The 18,539-nt window shown below is 38.8% G+C and overlaps 1 protein-coding gene across 14 annotated transcripts in view; it reads right to left on the bottom strand.

The window, feature by feature from the left end:
• Window positions 1-18,539, bottom strand: part of ncam1a (neural cell adhesion molecule 1a) — a 293,926-nt gene that overhangs the window by 16,028 nt on the left and 259,359 nt on the right. For 12 of the 14 annotated variants that reach the window (XM_032575748.1, XM_032575749.1, XM_032575754.1 and 9 more), the window contains 2 exons: window positions 15,171-15,295; window positions 13,561-13,741 (listed from right to left, as the gene is read on the bottom strand). In XM_032575748.1, the coding sequence (XP_032431639.1) occupies window positions 13,561-13,741; window positions 15,171-15,295 (306 nt within the window). Of the gene's footprint in view, window positions 1-6,161; window positions 8,292-13,560; window positions 13,742-15,170; window positions 15,296-18,539 lie in introns of those variants that run through there. The other 2 variants (XM_032575763.1, XM_032575761.1) reach the window with 1 other exon arrangement.

Below are 18,539 nucleotides of genomic sequence, written 5' to 3'. Positions count from 1 at the left end.
CTAGAGAAAGGCTTAGGTTTATTAAACACATTCAAGTATTGAATTCACATTCAAGTATTCACATTCGGAGTATTTTTAAACTCCTAACTGAAAGTGGAACAGTGCAGAAATCCTGGCTGAAGAGCTTTTGGAGCAATAAAAGAAAAACAAAAGACATTTTCCAAATAAAGATCATGTGTTCATGTGAAAGCGGCCTCTTTTTATTTGCTAGCTAGGCGGAAAGAAATCCCATCATTTGTTAACCAAATTTAATTTGTGGAAAACAACTGTTGAACACTCAAAATCACACCAAGATTTCATTTTAGCATAATTTCTCTCAAGGTATTTCCTATTGATTTAAATTGCCTCTAAAGTAGCAAGAATGTCCAAGGACTCGTGTTGAAATCAGCATTTATGCGCGGCTAATGTCTTTTTATTACTCAAGCTTGTAATGTTTCCAAAATGAGATCATAATCACTACACGGAGTATAAGATATGTAAATCTTTCAGCATTGCTGTAATAGCAAAGCTAAACATGACTTTCATCCTGCAGTGCAGAATGATATTGTTTCTAGGTGGACTGCGTGACGCATGGGTCCTCACGCCATGGTCCTTGGTTCAATACCTGACCTTGAGATCTTTGCTGCCCATCCGCCGCCCTTTCCTCTCTCCATCTGTTGGAAGTTAGTAACGGCCAGTAGTGCAAGAAAAGTCTAGCATCCCAAGGCTAACTCTAATTTAAATTCTCTAACTGTGACTTTCCCCTCCTGACTGACTGGAACATCAGAAGTGTGTCTCTGCTGCGTGTTCTTACAGGTGCCAAACACGCCGTTACAGACAACCTGTGTTTCTCCTCTGCTCATTGGTTCATTTGCATTTTAACAGGAGCAATAAATCATGCCGCACGGTTTAGGGTTGGGGGTTTAAATGCTCACATCTGCGTGTCGGGAGAAAAGCTTCTGTTTGCAGGTGCCGGACGGAGCCGGAAACTGTTGGTGACACGCTGAATGTGATAAATCTCAGTTCTAAAACTGAGAATCCCACACATGTCTGAGAGATCAATAAGGCCTGTCCAGCACTAACGATCACGCTTATTAACACAACTTACACCGGTGATTCATTAACACCGTATAGTCCCGTGAATTATACCGCCTGATGCACACGGTGGTTATCTGTGTTTGTGTGAAACAGTGCGGTGTGAGGTGAAATGTGGCCATGCATCTCACAACTCACTGCTGGTTTCTGCAAAAGGCATTTCATGATAAATAAAAGCATGTCTCTGATATTTAAAAAAAACAAAACAAAAACAAACAAACAAACAAAAAACAGATGCATTGATGGAAATCTAAAAGGCATGTTGTTGGAAATTTCATTAAAAAAACTATTTTTGTTTGCAGATTTCCTGTGTTTCCTTTTGTCCATCATAACCAGAATGTCTCCAAGAAAGACGAGGATTACAACCACTCCGTTACACTACAGGTACAGCTCAGCCAATTAGAAGGTCATTAGAAAAGTTATTCTTGAAAATCTATTTCAGTAGATTCTGTATATTTTTAAGGTATATTTGTTCAGTTTTAATGAAAATTGCTAAAGTTCCTAAAAGGTTTTAGAATAAGACATAAGGCTAAAATTAAAAATGAATTTTCAATACAGAAATGTTAATTTACCAACACAGCAGAGGAAAAGACTGCTGACCGTTCACAGCATGCCGTGTATAATAAGCATGTTAATGGAAAGTTTCATGCAACAACTGCTGCACTTCTTGTCTTCAATCAGTGACCCATAAAAATCTTTTTGCTCCAAACCTAAGGAGAAAAAAAGAACTGAAAGGTCCAAAGTCATCGTCCAGAGGAGAGCTTTCCCTTTAGGGAGATGATTTTATCTTCCAGGAGAACATTGTACTGGGCCACACTGCCAAAAGTGCCAACACCGGTGTTAGTCACCATGGAAACACCAGCCAACTGGCCTGACCAGAACCCCAGAGAGCCTCCATGGAGCACGGTCCAGAGGAAGAGGAGAGACATCAGAACCAGAAATGCAGACGAGACGAAGGCCGCGATCAACCTGGACTTTCTGAATATCTCAGCAGAAGCAGAGCTGAACTCCTCCATGCCACGGCGCATCGATGCAGTAATTCATGCAAAAGGAGCCTAGACCAGGAACTGACTGGAGGAACAGTACAGTACAGAGCTCTGCTGTTATTAAAGCCACATTTCTGCATTAGAATTGATTTTTATTGCTTTGATTTATATTTTTAATATTACAGAAACATGGACTCTTATTTTTATATCTGTGTCTCTTCTCTGTTTCTCCCGGTGAAGCTCTGGCTTATTTTTATTTATAAAAAAAAAAAAAAGATCTACATCACAGTATGACCACTGTGTGGCGCTGCACTGCCATTAAAACGCCATCAGCTCTGGCCTGCGTTCACAGCAATGCTTACAACTGGCTTGGTCGTCTGACTGATGAACATATCTGGAAACTCCTCATGGATCTGCAGCCTGAGTGGCTTTAAGCGTTTAACAAATGGACGCTGAAACAAGAGGTGTGGCTTGATGTCAGAATCCCATTTCTCTCTTTATTCTTTTAGCTTTAGCAAGCAGAAGGAATTTAAGGATATCGATTAAAACAAAGTTCCAACCCAAACAGACAGTGGGATAGTTTTAGCATTCAGAGTAACTCCAACTTATTGTACATTCACGTGTACACCTACCGCTTAATAATCCTGAGCCTTAATCAATAGTGACATCTAATTAATCACATCCAGCAAACGTGACCTGGGGAATCATGTCAGGCTGCACAGAGTTGATCTCAAATCTCTCAGCAGCGGCAGCTTTCCCCGCAGACTGCAAGCACGCGGCGACTGCGTGCCGTTTGTTTTAGGTAACAGAAATATTGCAGAAGTTTGTGAGATGAAGAGCCTGATTAAATTCGCTCCGAGCTGATCAGCGCTGCCATTACTCAGCAGACTGATGATCAACAGGAGGAAGAGGAGAGGAACTCTGGGGGGTCCTAACGTCTCATTTTCCTGCCGCCACGATTTAGTTGAGATTAAACGGAAGCGCAGTCGTCCCAGGCGTGTCTCATTATGGCCGATGGAAACACAAGATCTGATGCGCGGTGAGGTCCATAATTATTCATCACCCCCCTTCCAGATTGGGTTTTGAAGGAATACCAATTGTGAGTAAGAATTGATTTGAATTGGATGGGGAATCTGTGATGGTGGGTAAAGATTAGGGTGATGGCACAGAGGCCTTCCAACTTGAAACAGCTAAAGCGGATCATCGAAGAGAAATCGGACAAATCTCAGTTGAAAAACGAAACTGTTTTCCCCATATCAATAGCTGAATAATGTACATCTGGATTGGGAGGGGGGTGAATGATTCAAGCTGACAGTTATTGTAATAACATCCTCAGGGATCTAGTAAAGCATTTAAACTCTATGATTTAGAGATTCAAGATTTATTAAATATTTCCTCCAAATGTTTGAATTTATTGATATTAGAAGGTTTTCTTCTTAGAATAACCCTTAAGGAATTCTTAAGCCCTATTTATGCCTCAGCGTTTTTAACTGCTGCCAGTTTAATGCTCAAAAGCAGCTTTTATTTTGACATCTTCCATGTTTTTATAGTGGATTTTATTGCATTTTGGTGCATTAACCATAAATCTCAGCAGTTCAAAAGCCTTTCATCCTTTTAACCGAATGATCTGATGCCGGCGGTTTTTTGTATGAATCAATTTGAGCTGCAGCTGAATGCATGAGGCGTTTTACATAAATAACACTGATAAAAATCCTTACGCTTATTTCAGAGTTGGTTGAGCTGTGGCACCAAGACACTGAATCTGATGGTTGAGCTGATGGCTTTACCTGCTCAGTGACATTAAATATTCCATAAAAGCTAATGAGTGAACCTCTGAAATTTGCCTATTTTGAACAAATTGAGAACCACTGACAGAACCTGCTGCTTCTTCAAGCAGAACTGTAGATTTTGTTGAATTATTTCAGCTCCAGACTGAAGCAGGACGACACCCACAGAAAGCCTCTAGAACGGATTCATTCTGCTCATGCACCGTATTATTACCAGAACATTTTAGCTCACCTGGAAGCATCATAAATGAAACAGGAGCAGCTTTTAAAAAAAAATCATAATGATTGACCTTTAAAGAAAACTCAGAAAATTATTCATTATCAACCATAATGCAGCCTGTACAATATACTTGAGACAGACAAAAATATTCATATCTGTGGGATTGCTAAAGGCAAATCAATGCAAAATGTTAAGCACAACTTCATGGGATTCTAGTATTTATACATCTGATGTATTATGATTCTGCTGCTCTTTAGCAGCTGCTGGAGCTGCGCATAAAACAGATCTATACTGTGCAGAGAGCGTTGAGTAACCTTGGACCTGAGAGCTTTTATAAACTCAGAGTCTGGTTAGAACCATTAAAGAAGAGCTTTTAACGCGTCCTTCACTTACTTCCATGAAACATTACATTTGAACAGGTACCTTAAAAGTGATGACTTTTATGTTTAACAGACTCCAGAGGTCAAGAGGAACGCATCACATCACATCCTGCTGGCTTTCACCTTTTTCTCATCAACAAATGTCTTTAGATCTAATTAGTGTTTATTGTGATGGACCAACGCAGTGAAGTGAAGACTGGGTGTGAAGTGGAAGGACAGGGAAACATGGCTCAGCTGCACTGTTCGATACCAGTCATGTGGGCAGATGCCCAGGGCGACATTAGTATGGGGTTAATCAATATAAACTTAGTCGTGTTCTGAATATGTTTTCTATTGCTTTCACGCATGTGCAGCCAGTGCTGCATGCTGATGAGTGTAATGATGGGTCACATGTTCCTAAGGAAATATTAGAGCAACTGGAGATCAAATAAATTCAGAGTTTTTGGAAGATGAATGCACCTTTCCACAAGTTATGCTTAAGTCACAGCAACCATGTTGGTCTGGTCAGATTAGATCATTTATATCATTGAATATAATACAGGGGAAAAAAGTGGTAACATTAAAAAAAAGAAACAGACTTCTTTAAAGTACTGAAAGCCATGTGTTGCCTGTCTGTAAATAAATTAACCTGCTTGTGTCAAATTGTTTAGACAAAGACACTGTGTTCATTCAAACTGAAACAACTTTACTATTTAAGATATTAGCTGCTCATGACATCATACAATCCTACTTCTTAAAAATCCATATTTAAACAGTGTTATGTTATGACTGTACCATAAAAAAGCTCATGTAGTTAAAACCTTAATCACGTACGTATATGTAGATGCATCTCAGTAAATTAGCTTAGCATTAAAAATGGAATTACTGTAATTCCATTTTAAACTAAATGCAATTTAATTACATACACTTAGATTATAACACACTGAGGGATATTTCTATTTTTGTACATACTGATGATTGATGAAAACCCAAAACTCAAGTTTATCAGGAAATGTAAAATTAAAATCAACTGAAATGTGCACGAATTACTGCGTCAGCGCAGCGTGGCACGGAGGAGAACAGGTTGCTTCAATCGCAGCCGTCAGCTCATCCGCATTGCTGGTTCTGGTGTCTCTTGTCTTCCCCGCGATAATACTCGTTCGTCACAGGGTTCAAGTCAGACCAGTTCTCTGGTCAGTGAGATCCTGGACATTAAAGCAGTTATTGGTACTCATGGCAGCGTGGTCACATGAAAAAAAGCAGCATCTCCAAAAAGCCTGTCGTGGTGTAAAAAATGTAAAGTGTTCATTGCGGTTCACGTCCTGGTTATGTGAAGTGGCTGCAGTTAGCTTTCTTCCTTCCACATAACTTTCTAATAAAATGCTTAGATTAAACTCTTCTTTAGTAATGACCTTCTGTCTGAGGTCTTCTCCATAATTGTGTAAGCCAACATCTTTTAGGAGTTCATAATACAAGCGAAGAATTTGGGGTTTTATGAGCCATAATCATCAAAAATACCAGAGGTAAAATTTAGAAATAAATCAGTGAATCTATGTAACTTAGTTTCACTTTCTTTAGTTTAATTAGTACAGTAAATAAACTTTTTATTGATATTCTAGTTTATTTAATGCAGATTTTAAACAGCAACGTTAAAGCTTCGACTACAAGGAGCCGCTCTGAACCGCATTCAGGTCCCTCAGGGGGTTTAGTCACTAAAGCCTCAGGAAGCCATGACTGTCTTCAAACAAAAAGAAAGAATTTATTTCAACCCTACAATGGTTACATGGAAATACACTGATATACATTTACAAAAATGTCTCAAACAATAAAATAATTTCACATTCTTGAAATCATTTTTGCGGCATTAAACAGTTGCTGCGTTTATGTTTTCAGACAGTTTCTGTGTTTTAGGTAAAAAGAGAGCATGGACTGTCAAAATAACAGCAGATGTGTTGTACTTCTTGAATATTCGTTTGAAAAGAGTTATGTATACTTTGTCACAAAACATGATTATCTTTTTTTTCCCCCCCCTCATAACCCGCCATCCTCTCCTTACAAGGTGGTTTACATAAGTACATTTCTGTAAATGAGCATAATATGTGGAAAAATAAACTGCTGTCAGACACCAGTTACTCGACTGGAACCAATATTAAAAATCTGAGTTTATCTTTCTCTTCGTTCAACAGCAGGACAGTTGGAGCTCGACAGGACTCAGGCACAGGATTTGCACTCGTCTCCTGTTTAACACATTCATAATGCTCGACTGGAGGGTGGGTGGGCTGGAGAGAGGGGATTTGAAGCAGCTGCGTTGCATATTGTGGAGTACTGGATCATGCCTCGTGTCAGCTTGCATGCTGTGTTCATGCCTTTATGTCATTGTGGCATTTCTGTGGAGTGAGGTCTCTGTTCAGCAGGAAACCAAGTCCTGCAGGAAAAACGTCTGCTACTACGGCCGTCTCCGGTTCAAACACTGCAGACATGTTATTTAGCAGTAGAAGGTAGTTTCTGGGTTTAACCACCCCTGTTAAAATCACATTAAGGCATTATGAATGTGTTAGTGTTCAAATATGTAAAACAAAGCAACAATACTGCATTGAATCAACACACCTGCAACTGGTAACACTGACAAGCATTAAAAAAAAATCCCTTTCCCTAAATATACTCATATACAGTGCTGTGAAAAAAGCCCGTCCTTAGACTTCCTTTGTTTATTTGTCATAGTTAAATGGTTCAGCTCAGGGAGTAAAAGTTAGATGTGCAAATATGTATGACGAGGGACATAGCTGGATGGGACGGATGAGGGTAGGATTTATTAAACTTTGTCTTCTTCCACTCCCTTTCAAACGGCACTAGAAAGTTTTGTATTTTTACATTATGATTAAAATTGATATATATAATTTTTATTTTATTATTTTGACATTTTACCTGTTTGAAATAAATGAAGACATAATTTCATTTCAAGTCTAAATGTTAAGCAATGATTTCATTTGTAAACCAACCTGGTCGTGGTTCTAAAACTGCTTTCTCCACTGGAGGGTTTCCAGCGAGGAGCAGTCTGCCACGCCGTTGAATCTCACTCATATTTACCTCAGGAATTTGAAAAGGCCACTGTAAAAGTGTTTTTATCTATATTTTTTTTTTAGCAATTCAGAGGTGTACTTTGGACCATTTGAGGTCACACACACCAGACACACTCATACCTAAGGACCATTTAGAGACCGTGTGAGAGGATGCTGGGGTACCTGGAGAGAGCGCAAGCATGCACAGGGAGAACATGGAGATTCCATTAGGAATGAACCCAGGCTGGGATTCAAACCCAGGACCTTTTAGCTGCAAGGCAGCCGTGCTACCAACTGTACCTCCGTCTGTAATCAGGTCTGGGTGTGACCAGCTTTCCAAATAGGCCACGCAGTCAGTTCATAATTTAACACTGAAAGCGATTACTGTTTAGTCAAAGATGTGTTTGATGATCTGAAACATTAAAGTGTGACAAAAACAACAAAACAGGAGAAGTCTGTAAGGGGCAGATAGTTTTTCACAGCGCTGCTCAACATGAAAACAGATGAAAAAGTGAACTGAACCATAAATTTCCCCCAAATCTGAAAATGATGCAAGTACTGAGCACCCTGTAATAACATGAAACCAACGGTCTTGACTCGTCATCTGTTTGTTTCCAAACTTGTGTGTGGCTGCACAAAGGTCAGAAGGCATAGAAAGCAAAGGAGCTTGAACCCAAAGATTTGAAAAGGTCCAGATTCTCCTCTTTCTCCTTGAACAAAATCAGTTTATGAGAGCCAGAGCAAAGTCAGCGCTGACAGCAGGAGAGTCGCCAGACTGCAAGACACGCACTGGCAGCCCAGGGTAGCTGGAAATTTGCCATCAGTACACACACAGGCAATATTTACAAGTTGTTGTTTTTTAAGTGATAGTCATCAAGTGGAATTAAAAAAATAACAAACATAAAAGTACAAACAAAGAAAGAAATTTGTGTTCATGGCAATGTCATGGTCCATAGGTGCCCAGAAGATCACACATGGAGACAGGGAGAGGACACGGAGAAAAGGGAAGCAGGAGATAAAGAGGGAAAACAGGGAGAGAGAGATTGAAAAATAGGTCAGAAATTCGGAAATCCAAGTCAAAAAGGCGATTTTTTAAAACTGAACAGAGGAATACAAAGAAGGGAACTGTAAGGCAGAGGAATAAATAAAAAAAAGAGAAAAGTCTTAGTATGTTAGTAGCACACCCAATGAGTGATGTTTTATGGCAGGAATGGATGGGAGGTGATGGGATGACGACAACAAGGAAGGAATTCCAGGCAACAATCTTTATCTACGTTAGCATGTTTCCGCCTTTGGGGTTACGGCCAATCAGCGGCAAGAAAAATTAAGGCTGTTCCTGAACTGGTTGTTCTGCAAATGCTGGTAGTAGGGTTGCTAGGTATTTTAGCTTCCCAAGTTGCATTTTTAAAATTATTTTAGACATGCTCTATGAAAATAGGTGGATATTTTGCAAATACTTTGGAGTTAAGTTCCTGAGAACTTGACTCTGGGGTTCTGCTGCAGAATGGTGTGAAGTTAAATGAAAACCTGAATGTAGAAAACTAACCTACTAAACTAATGTGAGTTTAGCCATTACCTCCTCATTAGTAACGACTAGTGGTGTAATGCACAACGGATGCAGGTGTATCGTTACATCCTACAGACACGATAACACTAAGCAATCAAAAGAAAATCATGGCTAATGGAGAGCTTCTAATTCATTTTCAATAAAGACATTTTTTAGCTGTCATTCAGATAAAGTATCCAACCGAAAAGAGACGTTTTGTCATGATCTCAAGATAAAAGTGTGGAAAAACTTGGGCAAGGTCCTGAGATAAGTTTCTGCTTCAAGTATCCTGATTTTATACGTTTCTTTAACTTGCAACAACACAAAATTAAACTCTTCGGGCAGACGCATTTCTGTTATGTCTGTTTTATTTCACAATATATTCAATGCACACTTGAAAACTGCATAATTTAGCAGGAGTTGGTGTAGGTGTTGATTATGTCTATGGAGTAAACTAACAATTAAACTAACAAATGGTATAACACCAAACATTCACATCAGATTGATGTTGCCTCCTGAAGCAGGAGGAATCATTTTAGATGTTCAGTTTTGACTATAGAAACTGATGTTAAAATGTGTTAATTGTTTTTGCTTGAATACAAAGAAAATGATTGTTTTACTCAGAGTATCATATCAAAACAGTCCTCGCCTTGTACTGTCCACAGTAACTGTAATAACCATTGCTTATGACCAGCAAGCAACTTACAGAATTTCAAGTCAAAAGTGACTTTTTAAAGTTGAAACAATAAAAAAAAAAAAAAAATTAACTCGTTAGATTGAAAAGGAAGCTTTGTTTGTTTATTGAGATAGTATTAACGTTTTTATTTAAACAACTTTCTCTTTGGGCTTCCATGAGTTTGAGTCCAAATCTGACAAACTTTCTAAAAGCCACTAAAAAGTTTGAATGAACCTAAATTATTTGATGTTCAGGATTCCCATTTCTTAACATTCCAGAAATACAGACTGGAAATAAACATCTTAGCATAAACTGGATTCTCCTTTAATTACAGCAGAAATAGAAATCTATTGAATGAGAAAACAACGTAACCCTGGCAACAGAGTTTATTATGAACAACTAAACAAGCAGGGAGAAGTACAAAGAAATCTTGTTTGCACACTTCTCAAAAATGTCATGTACATCAGGCTTGTCATCAAGAAGCATTCTGGGTAGAAGCATGCACAAAGAAAAGATAAAAGTAGGGAGCTAACCGCAGCGAAACCATTTCTTCTGCCACCATCACAAAAAACGGAGAGGACATGCAAAAACAACGCATCCAGTACAGAAGCTTGGTATGAGGTTTGAGTCATGGATGGATGGATGGGTGACTGACTGCATGGTTCAGATCCTCAGCGGCAGTTTTACTTTAGCTTTAACCTTAGCTGGGGAGATTTGGATGTTTGTCAGTACTTGCTACAGTTATCTGCAAGTAAGTGAGAAGCACGTCATGGGCATCTTAATAAAGCAGCATATGTTTTAAAAATAAGCTTGTTTCAGTAATTCAGTTAAAAATAACTGAATTACTGAATTCAGTTAGTCTCAGGCCTAATCAAAACTATTTTCACATGGTTCTGTTCTGCATTTTAATGGAAAGTTGAGTGAAAGGAAAAAATGTGGGGAGGCACCATAACTCAAATACTGGATTCTACCAAGTCCCACTTCAGCACAGCCATTTACCAGGAAATTTCAGAGCTTCGATTCCTAATTTTATTAACATGGTGTCAAATAAACAATGAGAGAAAGCAGAGTCAATGTTACAGAGAAGCTGAAGGGCACAATCAAAACAAACGCACAACCACAGTTCTCCTCCGTACCATGCTGCATTGATGCAGTAATTCATGCAAAACCCCGACCAAGTGCTTTGTGCAGAGCACTTGGTCAGACATACGGACATACTTTGCAGTAAGGCTGTGGTTATCTTTTGTGGTTACTTGTGGATCTTTTTTATTAACCACACGTTTTTCCTTCCGCTTAACTTTCTATTGCTTTTGCATGAATACAGCAATCTCTGTAGAGCCAGTCTCATTAGCCAGTCTGTAGAGCAAGCCACATGCTCTCCTTCTGTAGGGCGTCAGCGACAGTCTGCTGGTAAACTGTCACGATTATATAGGCCATAAGAAAATATTTGTGTATTAAAATATATTTTTTAAATATGTTGCACAAAATTCAAAATTTCTACAAAACAAAATTCTGTAAGTCAGCTCTGCAGTGAAATGCTGATTTATCAATTTGCATTTAACTTAATATTTAATCTCTCTACAGAGGAGAGAGGCATTACAACGTAATGCTAAGATGCTAAAAGTTGCTGCAGGTTCAGAATTGCTTCAAATGAATGCAATATTTATATTTTTTGAGTTCCCACACTAGGAGCTCACGTTTAAAACAGAAAAAAAAAAAACAGTCAACAAATTATGTCTCCACTGCACATCAACACTGCATTCGGATTGGAAGGTGAAATTGATTGTTTGTTTTGGAAGCAGCAGGTGTTTTGAGTGAGTATAACCAGGAGCAGCTGCAGGGACACGCTCAATGAAATGCAGATGCTGCATCTAAAAATAAACCTTTAGTTTTCTTCAGCTAAAACTGGTTCAGAGCAGCTTGTAGTGAAAAAAAATAAAAAATTGGGGGTAAAAAAAAAAACACTTCAAAAGAACAAGAATAAACTGAAACAAAACAAAAGTTAAATGGAAGTAATTAGAGGAATCAAAGAGGGGAGCGACTTGGATGAAACCCAGGCTAACTTCTGCTACGGTAGAACTAGAAGAGATCCAAACCTCCCACTGCTACATGGCAGATAATAAAACAAGGAAAATAACGTCTTTCTTCATGTGCCATGCACAGCCAGAAAATTGCCTTTTGGGTATTTTAGTTATAAATGGCAAACGTTAATTTAAACTGGAGGAGGCACCATGCAAAAAAAAAAAAAAAAAAAAAAAAGGCTGTAAGGGCTGGATCCCCACCTAACTAGGCCACACAGCATGCATTCAGGTCAGCAACACATCCTGAAAGCTGCGGGAGCCGCTAAACCGAGCAGCGAAAGCAAAGACAGAGGCAGCATGAGAGGACGTGAGACAGAGAGGATGCCTTTACACATGGAGAGTAATGAGGCCAAGTCAGGGAGGTCATCAGTGAAACAGGACATCTGCTGTGTTTTTCTTGCTCTCTATGAAACGTCATGTAGATGTTTAGCACAGTTCATCCCGTGAGTCTGCTCACTCTTCTGATTGGCTGTTGGACGCTACAGGAATTGCCTGAACCCGTTTATAGCGCGACAGTCTTGCAAAAGTATTAACACCCCATCAAAACCACAACTGAATATTTGGTGTGATAAGTATCGCGTTATGCGACAAAAAAAAAACGAAGAAGGGAGACATGAAAACATAGAGAATGAAAATAGAGAGAATAGAGAAGTAGAAGATGACAGACAGTGATTAATCTGTTCCGCTGCTCAGGTTTAGCGCGGCGGGGAGGCAGCCCGAGGTCACGAGGTTCCATTTAAACACAACGGAGCAGAGGCTTGACCGTGACCAGGTCTCCCATGTAAAACACACTGCAGTTTTAAAACATCTGATCCATTTTTATCTACAATAAAAATGTAGATAATAATGTACATTTTTATGCAGAAATATCCAGCCTCTTTCAAATTATTCAAGCCTTTACAGTACAACCGCAGACTGCGAGGCAGTTGAATGGGATTTTTTGTGGAAGCCTAGCATACAGTAGTCCATAAATATGAAGTGGAGTAAATTGATATTCCTGAGTCTGTACTTCGTAGAAGCGCTTCAGCCTGGTCTCCAACAGCATTCCACATGTAGGAATAAATGTTTTTGTCTATTCTTCTGTGCAAAATGGTTTCAGTTCAATCAGGTTTGACGGAGCTCGTCTTCTAAATCTTGCCACAGATTCAGTTAGTGGCGGCTCTGGTCATTTTAAATCCCGATTATGCTTTAATCTCCACAACTCCGTTGCAGCTCTCATTGTATGTTTATTTCAATTCAAAAGTACTTTATGAATCAAAAAGGTGTCGTAATTTAAACTATCCAAGTTTCTTTAAGGAGTCATTGCAGATGCTGACAGCTGTGTGGCAGAGGTCTGTGTTACAGCAGATCTGAAGAAACCTCTGACTGACTCCATGAAGACCATTATGATTGTTCATTATGTTATTGTTACTAAGCATCCTTTATTTAGAACAACTATGGACAGAAGATCCAAAACAGCATCTTCTCACCACTCTTGCATAAAGGCCTTGAAGGGAGGACTAACAGCTGGTATCAAAGTAAAAGGGGCTGAACACCAACGCATGCCAAAATCTTCAATTTTTACCTCATTCTTCTTTAACGTCACATTTATGAACTACTTCATTTTGGTCTACCAAATAAAATCCCAATAAACTGCGTTGACGATCCTAGATTATTCATGTCAGATCATGAGTGCAAGTCGGAGACTTTAAATCCAGAGGCCCTCTGGTCACGGTGGGAGCCTGAGATGGTGTTGTGTGTGGATGTCTGAGGCGGAATGATGGAAGTGGTACCTGGGACGGTGGTGGGCTCAGAAGCTGTTCTGAAGGAAGTGATGGACGGCTCGGATCGGCCCCGCTGATTCTCCGCCACCACGAGGATCTCGTAATCCGTGTTCCAGTCCAGGCCATTCAGCATTACGTAATCGCTGGCAGAGGGGAGGCGCATTTCCGGTTTCCAGTCAGACATATGCTTCTGGTGAGGGGCGGGGCGGCAGACAGGACAGGCGTCAGCACAGGGTAGCACAGGGGGGCGGTTATTTCAAAATGAATGCATGCCTGCCACCAGTCCAATTAAAATAAAACATGTTGAAACCAGATTTATGCATACACTACACTGAAATTAAGTAACCACACTTTTTCGGATTTAGGTCTGTTTGGATTAACATGCACGAAGATTCCTACGCCTGTAAACTGTCTGGTAAAAGTTCAGATGATATACCAGCTTATTAAGTTTCTGACTTAACTTCAACTTATTGATGTATTTCTAATCACATGTCAAACACATGCCTTCCTTGTGGCACATCATGGAAAATCTAAAGAAATGAGTCAAGATATCAAGAAGAGAAATGCGGACATTGACGCATGTGGATCGTCCCAGGGTAGAAGAACATCATGTTACATTCGTCTGTCAAATACAGGGGAATTTTACAGTTTTTAGGGAGTTTTTCTGGTGTACTTCACAAAAACCTCAACCAGAAAGTTCAATCGACAACGAACCCAATCTGGGCAATGCCACCATGTCTTGTTGCTCTTATGATTGCAGACCAAACTTTGTTGTCAGACTTTAGAAGGTCAAGAGAAATGGGCCAAAATAGTGAGAAAATGTGTACATTTCTGAATTTGAAGAAAATATATTCTAAAATATTAATCATTTTTATTATTCTGGCATTTAACAAATATAAATCAGCTTGATTTCCTCAAGTGACCTAAAACATGAAATGTTTCGTCTGATTGGATCTGGTTTAGAGTTATAGAATACAGTTTGTGTTCATGTCTTGCTTCAGTTGGATTCATAATTTGACCAGGACTGTCTGGAATAAGAGATCTGCATCGACTCACTTGGGGCTTCCAGGTTAAATAAAGTCTAAAATATATTTTAAGTTTTACAAACTCTGAATCGCAACCAGCAGCTAACATCCGCTGAGGTGGCCCAAACGTTAGCTAAGCTCCTCTCAAAGAAAGATCCTTTCAGAAGCCAAATCTAGTGTTTCTGTATGAAAATGATTTTTTTTTTTTTTTTTTTAAATTACCATTTAACAGAACTCAGTTGTAAACAACCACTGGTTGGAAGCCAACTGGGGACTTAGTGTTACTGGTAATTTTCCTTTCTCCCCAGTGAAAAATGCTCATTTAAAATTGGCAGGACCCAGTCTGGGAGCGTGTGTTTGTTTCGAGACGATACAAATTGTTGCCTTAAAACAATAGCTTGGATTAAAGTGAGGCTAAATGTGTTTGAGTTGCTATTGGCGCTTCTCCTCACGATAAAACCCAGCTGGTATCTCCTGCTGCCATTTGCCAGCAGGGTGTCTCCAGGACTTTGTTTTTTCCCTCATGCTAATTGGTGAAGAAATGGAGAAAGTGGCAAAGTGGCACCCTGTTACCTCCTTGCCCGGTGTACTCACAGCCTTGTATCTGATCAGGTAGTGCTTAATGGGTGAGCCTCCATCATCCTGCTTGGTCCACTTGACTTTAGCAGAATTACTGCTCTTTACAGGTGTGACTTCTAGTATGGGAGAAGTTGGTTCCCCTGCACAAGATCGGAACATTATTATTAGTTACATCATTATGTTTAGCCCAGTTTGTGTTCTAGATGCTACGCATTTTAAGTTTACTCGCACAAACTAAGGAAAATATCTGGGTTTCATTTAAAAGGGGTTTTGTGAAGGAGTTCAGAGTAGCCAGGGATTTTCTTGCATGGCAAGTTGAATTTGAATTTGCAGCATCATGTCACACTGTAAAATTCAGAGAAATAAAACCACAATTTTGAGTACATTAATTCACTGAGAGAAAAAAAAGTCCACATTTAGAAATAAATAAATAAATATTTCCTGTTAGGAAATCGCTGGGACTACACCTTCTGATACTCTTAAAGTCTGGTAAAAATGTAAATGAAGTAGATTTTTCAAAATGCATACTTTACTCTTCACAAGTTGCTCAGGGCTTTTGTGTAAGTTTGTTGCGACAGACAACTCTTCGATGTAGGAAATACAATAAAACATGGCATTCCATTTCTAAGCTCCCTGTCTTAAAATGGGTAAAATAAAAAAGCTACTAGCTTAAGTTTAACCATGTCTACAGTCAGAGCAATTCTCTAAAAGTTTACCACCTTAAGGCGCGAGGATGCTGTATTACCTCCATTACAGCCATCCTATTCAGGTGTGTTGGATGCATCAGGTGTTTCACTTACTACTAATCACTACTTCACAGAACCCAACCGAAAATAATCCAAAGTTTTCTTCTAGGGTAAATGCTGAACAAAATTTTGGAACTGACTTCATTTTAAATGGAACCGTTTCTTCAAATACAAGCTGTTAGATTCAGATGACTGTAAAATGCAATGTTAATTATATTGTCATACAAGCTGTCCTTTGTTTATCCTGTATAATACTGCAACACTGTTGACACTAACGGACCAAACTCAAAAAAAGCCTTTTGGGGATATTTTTATGCCCTATCAGTTATTGGTACCTTTGCAATGGCCTATAAACAGCCTACAAAATAAGCACACATTTCACAGCATTTGTTGTATCTAACATTTAATGTTTATTTCTTTAAGATAAATTCAACATTTAGTATGACTGTAGGTATTCATAGCTGAATATTAATCCCAAGTTAGGAAACCATAGATATTTTAAGCTAAATCTGTAACAGTTCCCATGAAATAAATGTAACTGGATGCATTTTTAATTTATGATTTTAGGTAAATCAGAATGTCAGGAAATGGATTAGTAATCCAGGACTTTTGATGCTTTGATGAGAGAAAAATGATGGAAATGAGAAGCTAATTTAGCCACTCTTCCAAATTGGAAACGCTAAAGAACATGAATTTCAAATAAAGATGTGTTTTTCTCTTCATAATTCAGGAAAACGGCTACAAGAAAACCAACTCTGTTGTAGATAATTGGCCTGCAACGTCTTCCAGTTTAAAAGCAGCCGAGTTGCCAGACATTCCACACATACCAAGGACCATATTGGAAGAACTTTGCTGCTATTTAGAGATTGAAGTGTGAATTAGGAGCATTCATTTCAATTTAAAAGAACTGGTTCAGGAATAGTGGCTCAATAAGACAATCCACATTCTTCAGACTTGTTTAGTTACAACTGAGGTGAATTAAATTCTGTATTTTAAATAAATTCAGTCTAAGGGAATGGATGGGTAAGAGAAATATTCAGTCATTTTAACAGTTCCTGATTTTGTGATTTTTTTTTGCAATCAAAATCATAGATTTTGTGGTGCTATTCTAGACATATTTGCAATTACCGTTGCATTATTTTTTACTCAGTAAGCCTTTTCCAGATTCTACATATAGAAGAAAAAAAATGAGAAGAAAGCACAAGTATTTTTTATTCTTTAAAGAACTTAAATAGCTGTACATCAAGTAAGGCTGAGGCGCAGAAGCGTAGTAGAAGTAAGAAATGCCGCCACCTGCAGGTGGGAGTTAGCAGTCATTTGTATTTTTGACCATCGTTGCTGAATATTTGCAATAAACTCAAAATGGCGCATTAGGGAGAAAAAAAAACGCAAGGACTTGTTGATTTTGAATAATTTTCTATGATAGTACAATTGCAAAAAAAAAAAAAACTGGAGGGACTGAATATTTAGATTTACACATCACAAACATTTTTACCTGGGGTGTCAATAATTGCTCAGGGTGCTTAGATAGGATTTAGTCCAAAAAGAATTTTAAAATCTAAATCTCAGCTAAGCTGGTTTGTTTCTTGTCATTAGATGGTCGATTCGAATCTGTTTTTGATCATAGCAAAGCGACATTTAAAGAAGTCACAAAAAAACATGTTTAAAAAAAAAAAATCAGTGTATCCTAGTAACCCTGTTGGAGTGGCTTCATTCCCAAAACCTGAACCACTCGTACCGCTGCACTTGTACATGAAGAGATATCATTTCTGTTCAACAAATGAGCTTGCTTTTTCCATGTGACATTTGGAAAAAAAAAAAAAAAAGAAATAAAAAATAAAGTAAATAAATAAATAAATAAACCATAGCAGCTAATTTGAAGCACTTGTTGAGTCAGAAATAAACCAACATTTTAAGGCCAGGGTGAGAAATGATATAAGCGCTAGAATTGACTGCGTGTGGATTATCAGCTGAAGGACAGCATGAGGGTTTAGGCAGGCTGCTCTCTGACGGAGGTGCTGCTCTCCTCCAGGCTCCTCATTATCAGCTCCGTCCTCCTGGGTAATTTCTGCTCGGTCGCAGGATAATGAGCCTGTAGGCCTTGATTGGACATGTTATCCTATTACTTTTAATAACATTTACATAGGCTTATGGGAGAGAAGGTCAGCGCGGTTCTTGGTGCGTTTTGTCTTGAATGTTTGCTCCTTCTCATGCGCTTTTGTGATGGTTGTGGAGATTGCGACTAAAAAAAAAACAAAAACTCATTAGCTGTAAGCTGATTGGTTATGTAAATTTCGAAAACAGATCGCACACGGCTCGAGCTTTAATTTTCCGGAATGCGGAGGAGAGGAGAAAATAGAATTCATGCATTTATTTTAAATTGCCCTAAAAAAGTTTCTCTTGCACAGATTTTTAATATTCTACAGATCAGCGCTAGCAGTTGAAGTTAATGAGATGAATGTGCATGACGACATTTTATTCTGTAGGGTTAGAGTGCTGCAGACTACAATCCAGCAGGCTGGGGTGAGCATGACTGAGGCTGGAAATAAATTAGAAAGTGTTAGTAAAAGCAGCAGCAGGAGCAGTGGAGCATTCAGAGCGGTAATCCACAAGCATCAGTCTGGATTAGGAACAAACT

This window comes from Xiphophorus hellerii, chromosome 11 (assembly GCF_003331165.1).
Source record: "Xiphophorus hellerii strain 12219 chromosome 11, Xiphophorus_hellerii-4.1, whole genome shotgun sequence".
In the NCBI taxonomy this organism is placed as follows: domain Eukaryota; kingdom Metazoa; phylum Chordata; class Actinopteri; order Cyprinodontiformes; family Poeciliidae; genus Xiphophorus; species Xiphophorus hellerii.
This window is presented reverse-complemented; position numbering and strand designations above follow the sequence as displayed.